This window comes from Coturnix japonica, chromosome 19 (genome assembly GCF_054131305.1).
Source record: "Coturnix japonica strain WE chromosome 19, WE-NBRP24, whole genome shotgun sequence".
NCBI lineage: Eukaryota > Metazoa > Chordata > Aves > Galliformes > Phasianidae > Coturnix > Coturnix japonica.
In genome coordinates this window covers 6,295,789-6,316,000 of record NC_140681.1, presented here as the reverse complement: position 1 = coordinate 6,316,000, position 20,212 = coordinate 6,295,789, and the positions used below count along the sequence as shown (strand labels likewise).

General features: G+C 52.5%; 3 protein-coding genes and 1 long non-coding RNA gene across 9 annotated transcripts; 1 reads left to right on the top strand and 3 right to left on the bottom strand.

The window, feature by feature from the left end:
* Positions 1–286: 286 nt before the first annotated feature.
* LOC146757831 (uncharacterized) lies at positions 287–3,124 on the bottom strand. Of its 4 annotated transcripts, none has more exons than XR_014935946.1 (4): positions 2,704–3,036; positions 1,012–1,115; positions 856–937; positions 287–644 (listed from the first exon to the last, which is right to left on the bottom strand). XR_014935946.1 is itself a non-coding variant. In XM_085520287.1 (4 exons), the coding sequence occupies exons 1-4, from the start codon at positions 2,915–2,917 to the stop codon at positions 540–542; spliced, it is 354 nt and encodes a 117-aa protein (XP_085376413.1). In that variant the 5' UTR covers positions 2,918–3,124; the 3' UTR covers positions 287–539. The 4 variants fall into 4 exon arrangements, 3 of the variants coding, with proteins under 3 accessions (XP_085376413.1, XP_085376414.1, XP_085376415.1); XM_085520287.1 differs by having other exon boundaries at positions 2,855–3,124; XM_085520288.1 differs by having other exon boundaries at positions 2,704–2,881.
* A 1,840-nt stretch (positions 3,125–4,964) lies between these two features.
* Positions 4,965–13,146, bottom strand: LOC146757829 (uncharacterized). Its single transcript, XR_014935949.1, has 4 exons — positions 13,073–13,146; positions 5,690–5,793; positions 5,534–5,615; positions 4,965–5,322 (listed from the first exon to the last, which is right to left on the bottom strand). It is a non-coding gene; the product is annotated as an uncharacterized LOC146757829 (long non-coding RNA).
* LOC146757830 (uncharacterized) lies at positions 6,225–11,148 on the top strand. Its single transcript, XM_085520563.1, has 5 exons — positions 6,225–6,251; positions 6,602–6,672; positions 7,512–7,599; positions 7,864–8,046; positions 10,476–11,148. Exons 1-5 carry the CDS (start codon positions 6,225–6,227, stop codon positions 10,626–10,628), a joined length of 522 nt encoding a protein of 173 aa, XP_085376689.1. The 3' UTR covers positions 10,629–11,148.
* Positions 13,147–15,544: 2,398 nt separating the features above from the next.
* On the bottom strand, positions 15,545–18,418 carry LOC146757828 (uncharacterized). Of its 3 annotated transcripts, none has more exons than XM_085520281.1 (4): positions 18,095–18,418; positions 16,270–16,373; positions 16,114–16,195; positions 15,545–15,902 (listed from the first exon to the last, which is right to left on the bottom strand). In XM_085520281.1, the coding sequence occupies exons 1-4, from the start codon at positions 18,155–18,157 to the stop codon at positions 15,795–15,797; spliced, it is 357 nt and encodes a 118-aa protein (XP_085376407.1). In that variant the 5' UTR covers positions 18,158–18,418; the 3' UTR covers positions 15,545–15,794. The 3 variants fall into 3 exon arrangements, with proteins under 3 accessions (XP_085376407.1, XP_085376409.1, XP_085376408.1); XM_085520283.1 differs by having other exon boundaries at positions 16,486–18,121; XM_085520282.1 differs by having other exon boundaries at positions 17,944–18,121.
* Positions 18,419–20,212: the final 1,794 nt, after the last annotated feature.

Below are 20,212 nucleotides of genomic sequence, written 5' to 3'. Positions count from 1 at the left end.
AAAGCCAACAGGGAAGAAAGACAAGCTCAAGGCGCAGGGACACCTTTCTTCCTCCCACACTGCTTTTGTTTCTCTCAGCCCTTGGAGAACAAGGGATGCTCACAGTCCGTCACTAGCATTACCAGTTGGGCTGAAAGGCCACCAGTTGGGAACACCAACACGGAAAGGTGGGACAAGCAGCTCCATTTGCAGGGAGGGACGTGAAGCCAACCACATCATGGCCCTGCGATCACTAGCCCGAGCCAGGCACTGTATTGAGCAGCTACTGAAAGAGGCAGCACCACTATTCAAATGTTTGTTTCGCTTTTATTTGCAACAAAGAGATGCTAAATGCATCCAAAATACATTTCAATATGAAATCAAATAGGCGGGATACTGGTAATGACTAAAACTTGCTCAGTTCCTCTCCGCAGTCCAGGAAAGGGAAAGCACGGCCAGGCCTGAAAACCGGAGCACACAGCGTGTGTCCTTTGGTGCACCTCTGAGGACGCAATCCAGGCGATTCTGCTGTCCTTTGTGCCTTCCTGCTCAAGCCCTTATCATTTCTTTTTGCTTTCCTTCTTGGCTTTCTTGCTCAGCTGAGCAGCACTTGCCTTGGGTTGCTTCACCGTCTCCCAGGTCTTAGACTCAAAACCCTCCGAGTCCTGCAAGAATCAATTGGGAAACAGTCAGGGAGCTTTCTAACAACTGAAAGGGAAGAGAAGCAAGAGAGGATGGGTGGGTGTCAAATAAGGGAAAAGCTCAGCAGGCAAGAATAAACCTATCCCTGAGCTCCAGCACACACGCGTGACCACTGCCTTATTAATTCTAACAGCAATGTTATTCTAGCCATTAAAGTCACCCACGTTCACGTACCTGGTTGTGGACGTGTTCACGGCCTTGCTGCTGCTGCGCTCTACAACGCCAGCCACGGAAATAAAGAGTGCAGAAAGCTGATCTGTTGAAGACAGAGGAGTGAGCTGTGCTTAACCGACACTGCTTCAGAGCACGCTTACAGTAAGGCACACCTACCTTACAATGGCCACGCAGGAAGCTCCAGACACAGCTCCAGACTGTTTCCATGAAGCATTTCCCAATTGCATTTCACAGCCACTCACGCTCTGCTCCTCGACAATCTGCAACAGAAAAGTCACAAGATGCAAATCCCATCCCTCGGAGATGTCACAGACCTCCTCACTCATGGAGCAGCACTCGTGCCATTGGGTGAGAAAGCAGACGTGTGCTTACCGAGTGAGCGCTGTTTGCTGCCAGCTGCTGGTAGGAACCCACCTAACTCTAAGTACGAACACTAACCTACGCCTAACTCTAAAACAAGAACAAAAACCTACACCTAACAATAAAACGTGAACAATAACCTACTCCTAATTAAAAAACATGAACAAGAACCTAATCCTAACACCTAAACTAACTAACTAAATCTAACAATAAAAACAACAACAAAAACAACAAGAAAAACAACAATAAAAACAGGGTTAGATGGAACCGGGGGCCCGCAAGGTCTCAAAGGAGGAGCTGATGTTAAATGAAGCCACCCGGCTAATGCCGGGGGCGGGGGCCGCGCAGACGGTATGGAGCCCAGCGCCTGGACCAGCGATGCTGCAGCTGAGGTGGTACTGCTGCAGGGCCTGGCACGGTGGTGTGGTGCCAGGCCAGCTGGGCATCGGGCGGATCCACCTCCATGGGCTCATCCTCAGGTGGATCCACCTCCATGGGCTCATCTGGAGGTGGATCCACCTCCATGGGCTCATCTGGAGGTGGATCCACCTCCATGGGCTCCACGGAGGTGGTCACGCGCCTGGTCCAGGCGCGATGGCAATGGGCTCCCTTGCCTGTCTGCTGCCCGATGGTGCTGGCAATGGGCCCCCTCCTCCTCCTCTTCGACCCCGCGGTCCCCGGAACCATCTTCCCATCTAAAGGGTGGGTTTCCTCCAGCCTCGCTCTCTTAGGCCCGTACATGGCTGTTATCGGCCGTAGATCTAAGAGGCGAGTGCGTTGCGTTGGGCAACGGTGACCAACGGTGACCAAGGTAACGGCTGTGGCCAGGGTTCTAACATGGCGGCCGCACTGCTGGCACTGCTGGCACTGGCGTTCCACATGGCATGAGGAGGGGGCTGGAGGACAGGGCACGGCACGGGAGCCAGAAGGCACTGCCTGTGCCCAGCGGGCAGCCCTTCTCTCCGCTCAGCAAGAGGGCACAGACGAGCTGGCCCTGAGCAAAGGGCCCTCGGCCTCCTTCATCCTCCCCCTTCTTCCACAAGGGAATCTCTTGGCGCTGCCATACGCAGCACGCAGCACCACGCTGATCTGATGGGGCTCCTGAGCTCAGCACCAAGAACAGCAGGCTCCAAAGGGCACCTGACTACGCCTGCCTGCTGGGACACACCAGCTCTGCTCTCCCTGTTCCAATCCAGAGCCTCTCCTTGTAACACCTCCGACTCCATTTGCATCCACTCACTCTCATTACATCCCACGTCCACACACGGGGCCACGCTGCCTCACCGACCCTCAGTGGGGACCCACAGCCGTACAGCACCATCAGCACAGCAGAACCGGGCCGTGCTCCTGATGCTGCCGCTTGTCCAACCTCCCTCTCGCTGCCCCCATTCTGCTCAGGCAGCCGGTCCCAGCAACAAACACCAGCACAGAACTGCAGCCCCGACTCGTCCCGCTCACCGACAGCCAGAGCAAGGACATGTTACACACCTTCCTTCAGCTCCACGCACTCGCTGGCACCGCACGCATCGCCTCTGCGTGCCGCAGCACCGCCAGCTCCTCCCCCGACATCCCTCCACGCCCCGCACCGCGGCCCGACCCCGTTGGCGGCCCACACCCCGCTCCTCCCGGCCCCGATCACCTTCCCATGGCGCCATGGCCCGGAACTGCTCCCGCCGGCACCAAGCGCTTCCTGCCCCTCCATCCACCGCTCCTCCTTTCCCTTCACTTTCCATCCGCGCTCAGGACGCACATCTCAATGGAGGTGGCTGCACAACATCATCAGTGCAGGCAATCGATGGCTCGTGCTGCGCTTCACTGCCTTGTGCTCCTCGGTGCTCTGCTGTGCCCTTTCCTAACCCCGCAGGATCACATCTGCCATCCCCTGCAGCCCCTGTGCTGTGACCAACGCGATTTGGGCTCGGGCCCATCGCCCTCCCTGCTGCCGGCCCTCCCCCGTGCCCATGTGCTGCACCCACAGCGGCTGCCCCAGCCCCGCCGCCTCCTGCAGGCAGCACAGCCCCGGCACCGGGCTCGGCCCCAGCCCCGAGGTGCTGCTGCACAGGCTGAGCCCAGACCCACAGCTGAGATGCAATGATCGCTCATCAACATTTCACAGAATCACAGAGTTATCAAGGTTGGAAAAGACCCAGGAGATCATCCAGTCCAACCATTCCCAATACTTCCCAGCTAAATCATGTCCCTCAACACAACATCCAAACGTTTCTTGAACACTCCCATGGTCAGTGACTCCACCACCTCCCTGGGCAGTGCATTCCAGTGCCTCACCACCCTTTCCGAAAAGTAATATTTCCTGATGTCCAGCCTGAATCTCCCCTGGCGCAGCTTGAAACCATTCCCTCTAGTTCTATCATGTCTACACGAGAGAAGAGGCCAACCCCCAGCTCACTACAACCTCCCCTCAGGAAGTTATAGAGAGCTAGAAGGTCTCCCCTGAGCCTCCTCTTCTCCAGGCTGAGCAATCCCAGCTCCCTCAGCCGCTCCTCATACGGCCTGTGCTCCAGACCCCTCACCAGCTTCGTAGCCCTCCTGTGAACGGTTCCAGGGCCTCAATGTCTTTCTTGCAGTGAGGGGCCCAAAACTGAACACAGTTCTTAAGGTGCAGCCGAAGAACTCAAGCAAGAGGGAAGTTTGCTGGGCAGTTGGTACTACGCTGCATTCTTGGTCGTGGAAATCCCAGGGTCTGGATCTTGCAAAAGAAAGCGTATGAAAATGTCATCGCTCAGCAGCAATTGTCCACACCTGGAGTCAGCTGGAGAGATAACAAAAGAAGAATTGATACAGAAGTCTCATGGCACCTGTCAGGACTGTAAAGTTAGAGGACCCAACCTTTGGGCATGCTTGGAGAACAGATGTCCGTATGTTGGCTGTGGTGAGTCCCATTTGGTTTCTCTCCTTTGCAACCAGCTCCTTTGCTGCACCCAACCCGACAATCCTCTCTTCCATCTCCAGCAGCACTGCTTATTGTCACGCAGGCAGGCAGGCAGGCAGGCAGGCAGCAGGAGGCAGTGCCTCGTGGCTCGCTGTACACAGTCCACCGTGCAGGCTGGTGGAAGGTGCCAGGGTGCCCATTGAAAATGGCCACCAGACACTCTTGACATCCAGCCTCTCCTCTCTGGGCTCTGGCTCAGCTACGTGCCCTTGCAGCACCCTGGCACTAAACACGTGGCGCTGCCCATCATGAACCATTGGAGCTGAAGCAGCGCAGCGCGGCTCGGGGTCCTCCCATTTTACAGCTCAGCTCTGGGCTCGAGGCACGTTCGCCTGCAGCCCGCCCGTTGCCCTCTCCTCCAGCCCCACTCCCAGCCCTGCTCTTCTCACCATCCCACCCACACTTGAACTCCTCCTTGTGGGTAGAGGAGAAGCTGAAGCGCAGGACATGGCTGCCCACATGCAGCCGGGCTTCCCAGTGCAAACAGCAACAGACAGTGCACCAGAACCCTGAAAAGCCAACAGGGAAGAAAGACAAGCTCAAGGCGCAGGGACACCTTTCTTCCTCCCACACTGCTTTTGTTTCTCTCAGCCCTTGGAGAACAAGGGATGCTCACAGTCCGTCACTAGCATTACCAGTTGGGCTGAAAGGCCACCAGTTGGGAACACCAACACGGAAATGTGGGACAAGCAGCTCCATTTGCAGGGAGGGACGTGAAGCCAACCACATCATGGCCCTGCGATCACTAGCCCGAGCCAGGCACTGTATTGAGCAGCTACTGAAAGAGGCAGCACCACTATTCAAATGTTTGTTTCGCTTTTATTTGCAACAAAGAGATGCTAAATGCATCCAAAATACATTTCAATATGAAATCAAATAGGCGGGATACTGGTATTGACTAAAACTTGCTCAGTTCCTCTCCGCAGTCCAGGAAAGGGAAAGCACGGCCAGGCCTGAAAACCGGAGCACGCAGCGTGTGTCCTTTGGTGCACCTCTGAGGACGCAATCCAGGCGATTCTGCTGTCCTTTGTGCCTTCCTGCTCAAGCCCTTATCGTTTCTTTTTGCTTTCCTTCTTGGCTTTCTTGCTCAGCTGAGCAGCACTTGCCTTGGGTTGCTTCACCGTCTCCCAGGTCTTAGACTCAAAACCCTCCGAGTCCTGCAAGAATCAATTGGGAAACAGTCAGGGAGCTTTCTAACAACTGAAAGGGAAGAGAAGCAAGAGAGGATGGGTGGGTGTCAAATAAGGGAAAAGCTCAGCAGGCAAGAATAAACCTATCCCTGAGCTCCAGCACACACGCGTGACCACTGCCTTATTCATTCTAACAGCAATGTTATTCTAGCCATTAAAGTCACCCACGTTCACGTACCTGGTTGTGGACGTGTTCACGGCCTTGCTGCTGCTGCGCTCTACAACGCCAGCCACGGAAATAAAGAGTGCAGAAAGCTGATCTGTTGAAGACAGAGGAGTGAGCTGTGCTTAACCGACACTGCTTCAGAGCACGCTTACAGTAAGGCACACCTACCTTACAATGGCCACGCAGGAAGCTCCAGACACAGCTCCAGACTGTTTCCATGAAGCATTTCCCAATTGCATTTCACAGCCACTCACGCTCTGCTCCTCGACAATCTGCAACAGAAAAGTCACAAGATGCAAATCCCATCCCTCGGAGATGTCACAGACCTCCTCACTCATGGAGCAGCACTCATGGAATTGGGTGAGAAAGCAGACGCGTGCTTACCGAGTGAGCGCTGTTTGCTGCCAGCTGCTGGTAGGAACCCACCTAACTCTAAGTACGAACACTAACCTACGCCTAACTCTAAAACAGGAACAAAAACCTACACCTAACAATAAAACGTGAACAATAACCTACTCCTAATTAAAAAACATGAACAAGAACCTAATCCTAACACCTAAACTAACTAACTAAATCTAACAATAAAAACAACAACAATAAAAACAACAACAATAAAAACAACAATAAAAAAAGGGTTCAGATGGAACCGGGGGCCCGCAAGGTCTCAAAGGAGGAGCTGATGTTAAATGAAGCCACCCGGCTAATGCCGGGGGCGGGGGCCGCGCAGACGGTACGGAGCCCAGCGCCTGGACCAGCGATGCTGCAGCTGAGGTGGTACTGCTGCAGGGCCTGGCACGGTGGTGTGGTGCCAGGCCAGCTGGGCATCGGGCGGATCCACCTCCATGGGCTCATCCTCAGGTGGATCCACCTCCATGGGCTCATCTGGAGGTGGATCCACCTCCATGGGCTCCACAGAGGTGGTCACGCGCCTGGTCCAGGCGTGATGGCAATGGGCTCCCTTGCCTGTCTGCTGCCTGATGGTGCTGGCAATGGGCCCCCTCCTCCTCCTCTTCGACCCCGCGGTCCCCGGAACCATCTTCCCATCTAAAGGGTGGGTTTCCTCCAGCCTCGCTCTCTTAGGCCCGTACATGGCTGTTACCGGCCGTAGATCTAAGAGGCGAGTGCGTTGCGTTGGGCAACGGTGACCAACGGTGACCAAGGTAACGGCTGTGGCCAGGGTTCTAACATGGCGGCCGCACTGCTGGCACTGCTGGCACTGGCGTTCCACATGGCATGAGGAGGGGGCTGGAGGACAGGGCACGGCACGGGAGCCAGAAGGCACTGCCTGTGCCCAGCGGGCAGCCCTTCTCTCCGGTCAGCAAGAGGGCACAGACGAGCTGGCCCTGAGCAAAGGGCCCTCGGCCTCCTTCATCCTCCCCCTTCTTCCACAAGGGAATCTCTTGGCGCTGCCATACGCAGCACGCAGCACCACGCTGATCTGATGGGGCTCCTGAGCTCAGCACCAAGAACAGCAGGCTCCAAAGGGCACCTGACTACGCCTGCCTGCTGGGACACACCAGCTCTGCTCTCCCTGTTCCAATCCAGAGCCTCTCCTTGTAACACCTCCGACTCCATTTGCATCCACTCACTCTGATTACATCCCACGTCCACAAACGGGGCCACGCTGCCTCACCGACCCTCAGTGGGGACCCACAGCTGTACAGCACCATCAGCACCAACAGCTGTTTGCCAGGGTTGTAACATGGCCCAACAGGGTTCTAACTGCTGGCACTGCTGGCACTTTCCTAACCCTGCAGGATCATTTGCTTCTGTCTTTATTGAAAGGTCTCTACCTCAGGAATCCCAGACCCTGGAGGTTGATGAGAGAGTCCGGGGAATGAGAGATTTCCCTTTAGTCAGGGAAGAGGTGGTCTGTGAGTGCCTAGGAAACATTAAGGTCCATAAATCCATGGGACCTGATGGGGTGCATCCACGGGTGCAGAGAGAGCTGGTGGAGGTCGTTGCTGAGCCTCTCTGTGTAATCTATCAGAGGTCTTGGAGAACTGGGGAGGTGCCTGAAGACTGGAGGACATCCAGTGTCAGTCCGGTCTTCAAAAAGGGCAAGAAGGAAGACCCGGGTAATTATAGGCCTGTCAGCCTCGCCTCTGTCCCAGGGAAGCCTGCTTTGGCAGGGGGGTTGGACTCGATGATCTCTAGAGGTCCCTTCCCTTCCCTACAATTCTGTGATTCTGTGGTTCTGTGATATGCCTATGAGTTCTGAATAGTACTTTTCTGTGAGGTATTTTGAGTCTCCCATAATGAGAGCAGTGTATACATACGTAGCTAGTGCATGTTTGGTTACCTTATATCATCCATCACAGCCAGCTCTGATTTGTCTGCAGGAACTTCTGGAAGATGGTCAAATGGATCAATTTCACAAAGCTTTAGTGGAGCTGAACATGGACTCTGCAGAGGAACTTCAGTCTTACATCAACAAATTGAGCCTGACCGTTGAACAAACGAAACAGAAAATCCTACAGGCGGAGGTCAATATTGAAGTGGATGTTGTGGACAGCAAACCAGAGGTATGTTTCCTCCAAGTTGATCTGATTCTAATCTCTGTGAGGGTTAAGTTTCTGTCTTAAAACGTTCCCTATGTGTAAATATCTGTATTATTGATGGGCTAAGGTTTTCCTTTAATACTCTCGTTGCTGATTTGGCAGCTGCTCCTCATTTGCAGCTTTCCTTATGCAGTTATGGAAGTTTAGAGTTATGATTGTTTAAGAGTATGCCTGAAATCAGTAACCCTTCTTGCAGTGTGCTCTGGGATCTGTCTTACTGTTTGATTTCTCACAATTCTAAGCATAACCTCTAGGCTTGCTGATGCTGGTTAAAGTACATAATTATATAATGGCAGTAAGCTTCCTCAAAAACTTCAACTGGGGATAAAAGAAAACAGCCTGAGAAGATAAATCATCTGTAGGTACCACTGCTTCCATTTGTACTTATTCCTGGTGACATATGCAAGCCAGCATCCTTGCTTGAAGGGTGGCTTGCTTATAGGGTTGTAAATGTAGCAGGTAACACACTTACCTTGGTCATGCTGCAAACTCCTGTCTTCCTTTACTTTTGCATTACTTTTGCTGAAATAATCTATAATGCATTGTGTCTGCTTCTTTCTTTTTAAGAGAATTGATGACATTGAATTGTAAGTACTTAAAACTCAAGTTGTTGTATGGTTGTCTGACCCACCACTACTTAAATGCTTGTAACCTAGCATTAAAGGTAAGCTCCTTTTGAAAATGGTATTTGCCTTTGTGTTCTTTGCTTTCAAATGCAGAGAACTTTATGGTAAAGAACCAACCCTTTGCTTTTGTTTTGGGTATGGTTTTGGTGCAATCAAGCAGCATGCTTTGTTCTGTTTACTCATCTGTGGAGTCTTCTCTGAGAAGGGAAAGTCATTTGCTTTGCCAGACTAACACAGGCCCAGCACGTACCAACTGCTTCTAAGAGATGGTCCAAATCTATTCCTTCATTTTAGTTTTATCTGTCTTTGCTCAGGAAAAGGTAGGCAAGAAAACAGAAGGATGAAGTACAGAGGACAGTGGTGCTGGAAATAACAATTCTCATGTTTCATATAGAACTTGAGACACAGCCAGAACTAGGCAGTGAGATGGTTCTTCTGGGTTCTGTCCTTATCAGGGAAGTTTATGTAAGAATCAGAGTGACTGCATGTGAGCAAAATGGGGTTAGATCGTGGATTTTACCAACGTTCCAGAAAGCGATAGCTGAATGCCTATGGGCTCCTTGTGATTCTGCCAGGTGGCTGTGCCTACGTTCCAGCATGTCTGTTTTGGATCACACCCTCCTCTTGTTTACAAGGTGCAGTCTCAGATGTTGGAATGAATTGGCAAGCCTTTTTGTTTGGTCTGGGCTTTGCGAGAAAGCTTACAGTTACCAGTGAATCCATTTGTGAAGATAGACCATCTCTGTGGGCTGTGTAAAGAGCTAGGAGCTAATTATGTTGTCCTAGGATTTGTGCCAGCTCTTCTGCTCTATTCTGCTTTGCTGTTGGTGTGATCTTGTTTTGCTTTTTGGAAGCCAAAAAATGTTGGAGATAATATCAGGTGACTTCCATTAGTTTGCTTTAACAATGGGCATGTCATCTATTTGGAGTAGTTATCTGTCTTTTAAATGAGATAAACGAGAAGCTTCAGAAGGTTTAAATGTTCCAGCTTTATTTTATCCTGCTATTGCTTGCAAAATATCATGACAAACCCTTACATTTAAAGAAGAACAACAAGGCAAAACCAGATCTTTGGAGACAAAATTAGGAATCTACATCATTGTAATGAAGGAATAAATGAGGTAATTAAATAATTGCTCCTAATTCACCATAGTGTTCTGTAATCTGGAGTGATGCTTTTCATTAGGAAGGAGCTTTGGGAGCAGCTTTCTGTCTGTGTAAAATGCAGTGAGGCTTTTTTATATCCCATGTGCAAATGCTGAGCAGTTACAAGTAGGCAACTGTCAAAAACTGCTGGCGTTTTAGCTTGCAAATATTTGTTTTCCAGTCCCACACAAGCAAAGCAGGGAATTAAGTGGTAATTATAGAACAGTTAGAGGTGCTGGGAGAGCACCATGTTTCAACCAACTTAAAAAGCTATTTTAATAAACTTTAATATGTTATTATGCTAGCAGGGTCCTGGCATTCAACCTGTTGACTCAGGCTTTTCATTTCTGAGCTGGCTTCAAGGTAATAATAATAATTATGAAGTCTGAAAATGCTTGATTTTTATTCTTAGAGTGAATGTATTTTTCTACTCCTGTTTTCTGGGCTGTCATTGTTCTGATTTTTGTCTTCCGTGCTGAAGGGCAACGTATGTGTTTTCAAGCATGATAGAGTTTGGATGTGCAGGAATCAGGGTTACATCTTCTGAATGTGTCAGCAGCATTGATGTGGTATATGTGCCCAGCACATCTGGGCTAACAGATCTGCATGTTCTGTTTCTAGACCCCTGACTTGGATCCACTGGGCAGTGAACAGTCACTGGAAGATGTCGAAAGTATTAATGAGTTTGAGAAGCAACGCCATATGGATTTTACATTCGCAACAGGAAAGCTCAAACACTATGTCAGGACCAAGACGTTTTTATGCAGCACTTAAACTGCTCAAGTAGAAGCATGTGGGCCAGAACTTCCCCAAGTAAGCAAGAGTTTCACTGAACAAAGAGCCTAGAAGATGTACAAAGGCAGAATATACTTCAACCTTAGTCTTATGTTGCAGCATCCAAGTCTTAAAGGATTTAAAGAAGAATCCTCCCTCCTCACCCTGCCAGAGCAAGTCACACAGCTCACAGACCATCACAGCCCCTGCAAGGATCCTCGGGTCATCACCTCTTTCCCCACCCTGCTTAAAGCAGGGTCGGCACTGAAGTGAGAGCAGGACATGAAGGGCTTTTGGCCAGCTGGGACACGTGAAGGAGCCACTCCTGCAGGCTGCATCTCAGCACTCCCCTGTACTCACAGGGAGCAATAGCTTTCCTTATGGCACACTGGGCCCTCACCTCTTTCCATTTATATCGCCTTGACAACTGATGTCAAGCACTGCAAAACAACATTTCTGGGTTGCGTCTTTCAATGGTAAAAACACAACCTCAAATAAAATAAACTCCTGAGCACCCCAAGCTCAGCGCTGCTTGTTGCTGCATCCTCTTGGGGCACGAGCCAAATCCTGAGCATTGTTTTCCAGCACGCAGCTGGACACACAAACCCCAATTGCTCAGCACCAGGAGCAGATGTTGGCCCAGCTGAATCAGGACTCCTCCAGGAGAAGGCAGTAACCAGCAGCACTGCAGCATCCAGCTGCTGACACGTGGTGTATCACCACATGCTGCAATGCCTTACTCATGCACTCTGACATACTGCTTTCAGGACACATTTATCACGTAAATCCACCAAAACACATTATGTCACCTCAGTTTACATGAGTCCAGGACTTACAGAAGTTTTTTTCCTTTTTTTTTTTCCCCAGGCTCTGGAGCTCAAAGGAGAGCAAAACTGGTTGCTAAGTTTTGCAACACACAATGTTTCCTAATTGAGTTTTAAGAATGTTTATCCAACTCCACCTCCGTAACATGGCTGCAAAGTAAAGGCTTTACAAATAAGAAGGAAGAAAAAAAAGAAAGAAAGAAAACAAGAGGGAGGTGAAGTGATGTGCAAAAGGTCATAACACACCTAGGTCTGGTATATAGCAGTGCAGGCTTCTGGCTCCCTGGAGGCTTTGCCTCGGTCAGAAGAAACAGCTGAAGTAGAGCTGAGAGAGGGAACTCCCTGCCAGAAGAAACTGCCAACACTGTTACAGAATCACAGAATCACAGAATGACCCGGGTTGGAAGGGACCTCAAGGATCATGTAGTTCCACTGTTGTGCCTGAAGTCCTCCCCAGGCTTTGGAAACCAGCTCTTTCAGCTAAGGCAGGTGTGTACTTGGCAGTAAACAGGAGTGCCCTGGGACAGAGGCCGCTGGGTGCATACAAAACGTTGTGCTGCCTCAGGTGAACAGCTCTTATACGTAAACCGAACCCAAACCCACAGAGGAGCCTTGATTTCAAAGAAGTTTCTATTTGCAATCACAGTGAACTAATACTTGAAGTAGTTCTGCAGCTACCCAAATGCTACATGCTCTAGCACTCCTGCTATGCCCAGAAAGCAGCTTATGCCCATAACACAAAGGGAAACCAAAGCACAAATCCGTGGATGCTGTTCAGGAACGTGCAGCCCATGAAGGAGCTGAGGAGTCACACCGCATGTGCCGTGAGCTCCAAGCACCACACAAAGCCCCAGGGGCAGGAATTGCACCCTGACAGGGAGAAACAGCGTTAACAGAAGAGGGACCGCAGCATCCGTATTGTAGAGTTCAAAACACCCCTATGGGTGGCTTGAATTGACCCACCTCCGTGACACACTCACACACCATTCTCCCTATGCAAAAACCACACAAAGCACGTTCCCCAGCAGTGACTGCCTGCGTTCCCCTGTGCGGGCTGCACACCCGAAAGCTGCACGGTGACACCCGCAGCTCGCATTGCGGAGCGCAGCACCCTCAGCCCTCCCCGGGCAGCTCCTCCGGCACCGACCCCGCTGCTATTACGGGGACATCGGGAGCGCCAGCAGCCCGGCCGCGAGAATGCTATTCCGAGAGTATTTACACAGCCTAAAAACTGCTCGAAACACATATTTTGGTGTTCCCAGGCACTAACACATCACCACCAACAGCAATATTCAGGCACCGGTTACCTGCCCATCTCAGTTTCCCAACTCCTTCCCCGCGTGCCGGCTGCCCCGGCACATTGCGGCTCCTTTGTGAGCACAGCCTGCACGCAGCAGCTCCCTGCTCGAGAGCTGCCCTTCCGTGCACAGAAACCGCGTGGAAAAAAGGGAAATGAACACCGAGACCACCAAGCAGCGCTGTTCCTGGAGGCGCTGCGCAAACAATAGCGGGCAAGGCGAGGAAAGACGGATAAAAGAGCACGAAAACAGCAACAGCAACAACAACCATCCGCCCGCCCCTCCCTCACGCACCACCGTGGTTCCCCCGAGCGTTACCCACCGCGCTCCCGCAGCGCCCGCCGCCTCCGAGCTGCGAGCTCAGCCCCGCAGCGACCCGCGGCTCCGCCTCACCCCGCCTCTAAGAGCCGCCCCTGCCCGGTGCGGTGCCCGGCTCAGCTGATGGCTAAAGGCGATTTGTTCTGGTGAATAGCACGTCCGTATATATCGAAATGAATGAGCGCGGATACAAAGACGGACAGCAAACAAGTTTTATTTAAAAGCACGCTGCCCTGCATAAATATTTGGACGCGTGGACGGCTGTGGGAAAGACAAACACGGCGTGCTTCGTAATTACAGGCAGCAGAACCGTTATACAGTCTCCCCATGCAGGGCTGTGGGGAGTTTCCTTCACCTCAGAACTGTAGCATATCCCCCTCCTGCCCCTTCCTTCATGGCCCCACAGAGCTGGCAGTGACTGTCTCTGGCACTGGAATCCAACCTTGTGCACTGACAAGGGTATATTCTGCACAGCAGTGAAGGGGAACACACTCCATGGGTGCTAAGGGTGTTTAGCCGCTCTAAAAGTGATTTGTACTTTGCTACTTTCCTACTGCAGAGCACACTTCCAAGCTCTGTGCTTGGAGGATGCTGCTTGCTGTGGTCCATTTAATAACACAGAATCAATCAATACTGCTCACTTAGAAAGCAGCTGTTGTGACCCGAGTGCATCAGCTTAGCCCTCATTTCTTTATTAGAGAATTAACCTTCCCCTGCCACACGGGAGTAGCTCTCACTGCTGCTGAACAGGATTGCTGTTAATGGCCATAGAACTACCAGCTTCATTTCTACCTCGAGGCAGTCCTCTGAGCTGCACTCTGTTCTGTTTTCCCATATCTCGTGCCCATGATTGAAGCTAACAGCTCTCTGCTTTGTAGCCTTGGGGAGCCCAGGATTTTCACAACATTGCCACGCAGTAAATCACAAAGCCGAGCCACATCGACAGCCACAGAGGATGGCAGGAGTTGAATCCTCAGGACATTACAGATCTGGAGCAAATGGCTGAGAAAAGTCCAAGCGAGAGAACAAAGCATGGAGAACAGCAGCTGGTGAAGAAAAGGGGAAGAGAACTGTCATGGAAAGCACACTTTGGAAAGAGGTTCAGTTCCCAAGTAGGGTATAAATAATGTGAGACCATTCATGGCTATCCCTTCTCTTGTCCACCCAACACAACCAACAAGCCTGTGGTGTTATGGCTCTTATTCTATAAGGGATGAGCTTAAATCCAGATCTTCAGATTGCTCTGAAGAAGTGAATTTTTGTATATGCAAAGAGGTCTAGGAGAGCAAAAACGTAACCTAGCCAATTCCAGGCTTATTCTTAGCATTTTTTCTTCTAGTACCAGTAATGGAAAAAATAATAATTAAAAACAAGTGGGTCGAGAATTGGCTGACTGGCAGAGTGCAGAGGGTTGTCGTTGGTGGTGCGGTGTCTGGCTGGAGGCCTGTAACTAGCGACGTCCCCCAGGGGTCTGTGCTGGGTCCGGTCTTGTTCAACATCAACGACCTTAATGAGGGGATAGTGACCACCCTCAGCAAGTTTGTGATGACACAAAGTTGGGAGGATTGGCTGACACGCCTGAAGGCTGTGCTGCCATTCAGCGAGACCTGGACAGGCTGGAGAGCTGGGCAGTAAGAAACCGGATGAGGTTTAACAAAAGCAAGTGTAGAGTCTTGCACCTGGGTAGAAATAATTGCATTCACCAGTACAGGCTGGGGGAAGAGCTGCTGGAGAGGAGCTCTGCTGAGAGGGACCTGTAGCCAAAAAGGCCAATGGCACAGTGGGGTGCATTAAAAAGAGCGTGTCCAACAGGTCGAAGGAGGTGATCCTCCCCCTCTACTCTGCCCTGGTGAGGCCTCATCTGGAATATTGTGTCCAGTTCTGGGCTCCCCAGTACAAAAAAGACAGGGATCTCTTGGAAAGAGTCCAGCGGAGGGCCACAAAGATGGTGAAGGGCCTGGAGCATCTCCCCTATGAGGAGAGACTTAGGAACTGGGTGTGTTTAGCGTTGAGAAAAGAAGGCTGAGAGGAGATCTGATCCAGGCTTATAAATACCTGAGGTGTGGGGGCCATAGTGGCGAGGCTGGTCTCTTTTTAGTAGTGCGTGGGGACAGGACTAGGGTTAATGGGATGAAAGTACAGCATAGGAAGGTTCGCACGAATGTGAGGAAGAACTTCTTTCCAGTGAGGGTGACGGAGCTCTGGAACAGGCTGCCCAGGGAGGTGGTGGAGTCTCCTTCTCTGGAGATATTCAGGACCCGACTGGACGCCGAGCTGTGTGATATGATGTGATGTAGGGAGCCTGCTTTGGAAGGGGGGTTGGACTCGATGATCTCTAGAGGTCCCTTCCAACCCCTACAATTCTGTGATTCTGTGATTCAGGTAGGGATGTGAAGCCGAACACTTCATGGTCCTGCAATCACTAGCCCGAGCCAGGCACTGTATTGATCAGCTATTGGAAGAGGCAGCACCACCATTCAAATGTTTGTTTCGCTTTTATTTGCAACAAAGAGATGCTAAATGCATCCAAAATACATTTCAATATGAAATCAAATAGGCGGGATACTGGTAATGACTAAAACTTGCTCAGTTCCTCTCCGCAGTCCAGGAAAGGGAAAGCACGGCCAGGCCTGAAAACCGGAGCACGCAGCGTGTGTCCTTTGGTGCACCTCTGAGGACGCAATGCAGGCGATTCTGCTGTCCTTTGTGCCTTCCTGCTCAAGCCCTTATCGTTTCTTTTTGCTTTCCTTCTTGGCTTTCTTGCTCAGCTGAGCAGCACTTGCCTTGGGTTGCTTCACCGTCTCCCAGGTCTTAGACTCAAAACCCTCCGAGTCCTGCAAGAATCAATTGGGAAACAGTCAGGGAGCTTTCTAACAACTGAAAGGGAAGAGAAGCAAGAGAGGATGGGTGGGTGTCAAATAAGGGAAAAGCTCAGCAGGCAAGAATAAACCTATCCCTGAGCTCCAGCACACACGCGTGACCACTGCCTTATTAATTCTAACAGCAATGTTATTCTAGCCATTAAAGTCACCCACGTTCACATACCTGGTTGTGGACGTGTTCACGGCCTTGCTGCTGCTGCGCTCTACAACGCCAGCCACGGAAATAAAGAGTGCAGAAAGCTGATCTGTTGAAGACAGAGGAGTGAGCTGTGCTTAACCGACACTGCTTCAGAGCACGCTTACAGTAAGGCACACCTACCTTACAATGGCCACGCAGGAAGCTCCAGACACAGCTCCAGACTGTTTCCATGAAGCATTTCCCAATTGCATTTCACAGCCACTCACGCTCTGCTCCTCGACAATCTGCAACAGAAAAGTCACAAGATGCAAATCCCATCCCTCGGAGATGTCACAGACCTCCTCACTCATGGAGCAGCACTCATGGAATTGGGTGAGAAAGCAGACGTGTGCTTACCGAGTGAGCGCTGTTTGCTGCCAGCTGCTGGTAGGAACCCACCTAACTCTAAGTACGAACACTAACCTACGCCTAACTCTAAAACGGGAACAAAAACCTACACCTAACAATAAAACGTGAACAATAACCTACTCCTAATTAAAAAACATGAACAAGAACCTAATCCTAACACCTAAACTAACTAACTAAATCTAACAATAAAAACAACAATAAAAACAACAACAAAAACAACAAGAAAAACAACAATAAAAACAGGGTTAGATGGAACCGGGGGCCCGCAAGGTCTCAAAGGAGGAGCTGATGTTAAATGAAGCCACCCGGCTAATGCCGGGGGCGGGGGCCGCGCAGACGGTACGGAGCCCAGCGCCTGGACCAGCGATGCTGCAGCTGAGGTGGTACTGCTGCAGGGCCTGGCACGGTGGTGTGGTGCCAGGCCAGCTGTGCATCGGGCGGATCCACCTCCATGGGCTCATCTGGAGGTGGATCCACCTCCATGGGTTCATCTGGAGGTGGATCCACCTCCATGGGCTCCACGGAGGTGGTCACGCGCCTGGTCCAGGCGCGATGGCAATGGGCTCCCTTGCCTGACTGCTGCCTGATGGTGCTGGCAATGGGCCCCCTCCTCCTCCTCTTCGACCCCGCGGTCCCCGGAACCATCTTCCCATCTAAAGGGTGGGTTTCCTCCAGCCTCGCTCTCTTAGGCCCGTACATGGCTGTTACCGGCCGTAGATCTAAGAGGCGAGTGCGTTGCGTTGGGCAACGGTGACCAACGGTGACCAAGGTAACGGCTGTGGCCAGGGTTCTAACATGGCGGCCGCACTGCTGGCACTGCTGGCACTGGCGTTCCACATGGCATGAGGAGGGGGCTGGAGGACAGGGCACGGCACGGGAGCCAGAAGGCACTGCCTGTGCCCAGCGGGCAGCCCTTCTCTCCGGTCAGCAAGAGGGCACAGACGAGCTGGCCCTGAGCAAAGGGCCCTCGGCCTCCTTCATCCTCCCCCTTCTTCCACAAGGGAATCTCTTGGCGCTGCCATACGCAGCACGCAGCACCACGCTGATCTGATGGGGCTCCTGAGCTCAGCACCAAGAACAGCAGGCTCCAAAGGGCACCTGACTACGCCTGCCTGCTGGGACACACCAGCTCTGCTCTCCCTGTTCCAATCCAGAGCCTCTCCTTGTAACACCTCCGACTCCATTTGCATCCACTCACTCTCATTACATCCCACGTCCACACACGGGGCCACGCTGCCTCACCGACCCTCAGTGGGGACCCACAGCCGTACAGCACCATCAGCACAGCAGAACCGGGCCGTGCTCCTGATGCTGCCGCTTGTCCAGCCTCCCTCTCGCTGCCCCCATTCTGCTCAGGCAGCCGGTCCCAGCAACAAACACCAGCACAGAACTGCAGCCCCGACTCGTCCCGCTCACCGACAGCCAGAGCAAGGACATGTTACACACCTTCCTTCAGCTCCACGCACTCGCTGGCACCGCACGCATCGCCTCTGCGTGCCGCAGCACCGCCAGCTCCTCCCCCGACATCCCTCCACGCCCCGCACCGCGGCCCGACCCCGTTGGCGGCGCACACCCCGCTCCTCCCGGCCCCGATCACCTTCCCATGGCGCCATGGCCCGGAACTGCTCCCGCCGGCACCAAGCGCTTCCTGCCCCTCCATCCCCCGCTCCTCCTTTCCCTTCGCTTTCCATCCGCGCTCAGGACGCGCATCTCAATGGAGGTGGCTGCACAACATCATCCGTGCAGGCAATCGATGGCTCGTGCTGCGCTTCACTGCCTTGTGCTCCTCGGTGCTCTGCTGTGCCCTTTCCTAACCCCGCAGGATCACATCTGCCATCCCCTGCAGCCCCTGTGCTGTGACCAACGCGATTTGGGCTCGGGCCCATCGCCCTCCCTGCTGCCGGCCCTCCCCCATGCCCATGTGCTGCACCCACAGCGGCTGCCCCAGCCCCACAGCCCCGCCGCCTCCTGCAGGCAGCACAGCCCCGGCACCGGGCTCGGCCCCAGCCCCGAGGTGCTGCTGCACAGGCTGAGCCCAGACCCACAGCTGAGATGCAACGACCACTCATCAACATTTCACAGAATCACAGAGTTATCAAGGTTGGAAAAGACCCAGGAGATCATCCAGTCCAACCATTACCAATACTTCCCAGCTAAATCATGTCCCTCAACACAACATCCAAACGTTTCTTGAACACTCCCATGGTCAGTGACTCCACCACCTCCCTGGGCAGTGCATTCCAGTGCCTCACCACCCTTTCCGAAAAGTAATATTTCCTGATGTCCAGCCTGAATCTCCCCTGGCGCAGCTTGAAACCATTCCCTCTAGTTCTATCATGTCTACACAAGAGAAGAGGCCAACCCCCAGCTCACTACAACCTCCCCTCAGGAAGTTATAGAGAGCTAGAAGGTCTCCCCTGAGCCTCCTCTTCTCCAGGCTGAGCAATCCCAGCTCCCTCAGCCGCTCCTCATACGGCCTGTGCTCCAGACCCCTCACCAGCTTCGTAGCCCTCCTGTGAACGGTTCCAGGGCCTCAATGTCTTTCTTGCAGTGAGGGGCCCAAAACTGAACACAGTTCTTAAGGTGCAGCCGAAGAACTCAAGCAAGAGGGAAGTTTGCTGGGCAGTTGGTACTACGCTGCATTCTTGGTCGTGGAAATCCCAGGGTCTGGATCTTGCAAAAGAAAGCATATGAAAATGTCATCGCTCAGCAGCAATTGTCCACACCTGGAGTCAGCTGGAGAGATAACAAAAGAAGAATTGATACAGAAGTCTCATGGCACCTGTCAGGACTGTAAAGTTAGAGGACCCAACCTTTGGGCATGCTTGGAGAACAGATGTCCGTATGTTGGCTGTGGTGAGTCCCATTTGGTTTCTCTCCTTTGCAACCAGCTCCTTTGCTGCACCCAACCCGACAATCCTCTCTTCCATCTCCAGCAGCACTGCTTATTGTCACGCAGGCAGGCAGGCAGGCAGGCAGGCAGCAGGAGGCAGTGCCTCGTGGCTCGCTGTACACAGTCCACCGTGCAGGCTGGTGGAAGGTGCCAGGGTGCCCATTGAAGATGGCCACCAGACACTCTTGACATCCAGCCTCTCCTCTCTGGGCTCTGGCTCAGCTACGTGCCCTTGCAGCACCCTGGCACTAAACACGTGGCGCTGCCCATCATGAACCATTGGAGCTGAAGCAGCGCAGCGCGGCTCGGGGTCCTCCCATTTTACAGCTCAGCTCTGGGCCCGAGGCACGTTCGCCTGCAGCCCGCCCGCTGCCCTCTCCTCCAGCCCCACTCCCAGCCCTGCTCTTCTCACCATCCCACCCACACTTGAACTCCTCCTTGTGGGTAGAGGAGAAGCTGAAGCGCAGGACATGGCTGCCCACATGCAGCCGGGCTTCCCAGTGCAAACAGCAACAGACAGTGCACCAGAACCCTGAAAAGCCAACAGGGAAGAAAGACAAGCTCAAGGCGCAGGGACACCTTTCTTCCTCCCACACTGCTTTTGTTTCTCTCAGCCCTTGGAAAACAAGGGATGCTCACAGTCCGTCACTAGCATTACCAGTTGGGCTGAAAGGCCACCAGTTGGGAACACCAACACGGAAATGTGGGACAAGCAGCTCCATTTGCAGGGAGGGACGTGAAGCCAACCACATCATGGCCCTGCGATTACTAGCCCGAGCCAGGCACTGTATTGAGCAGCTACTGAAAGAGGCAGCACCACTA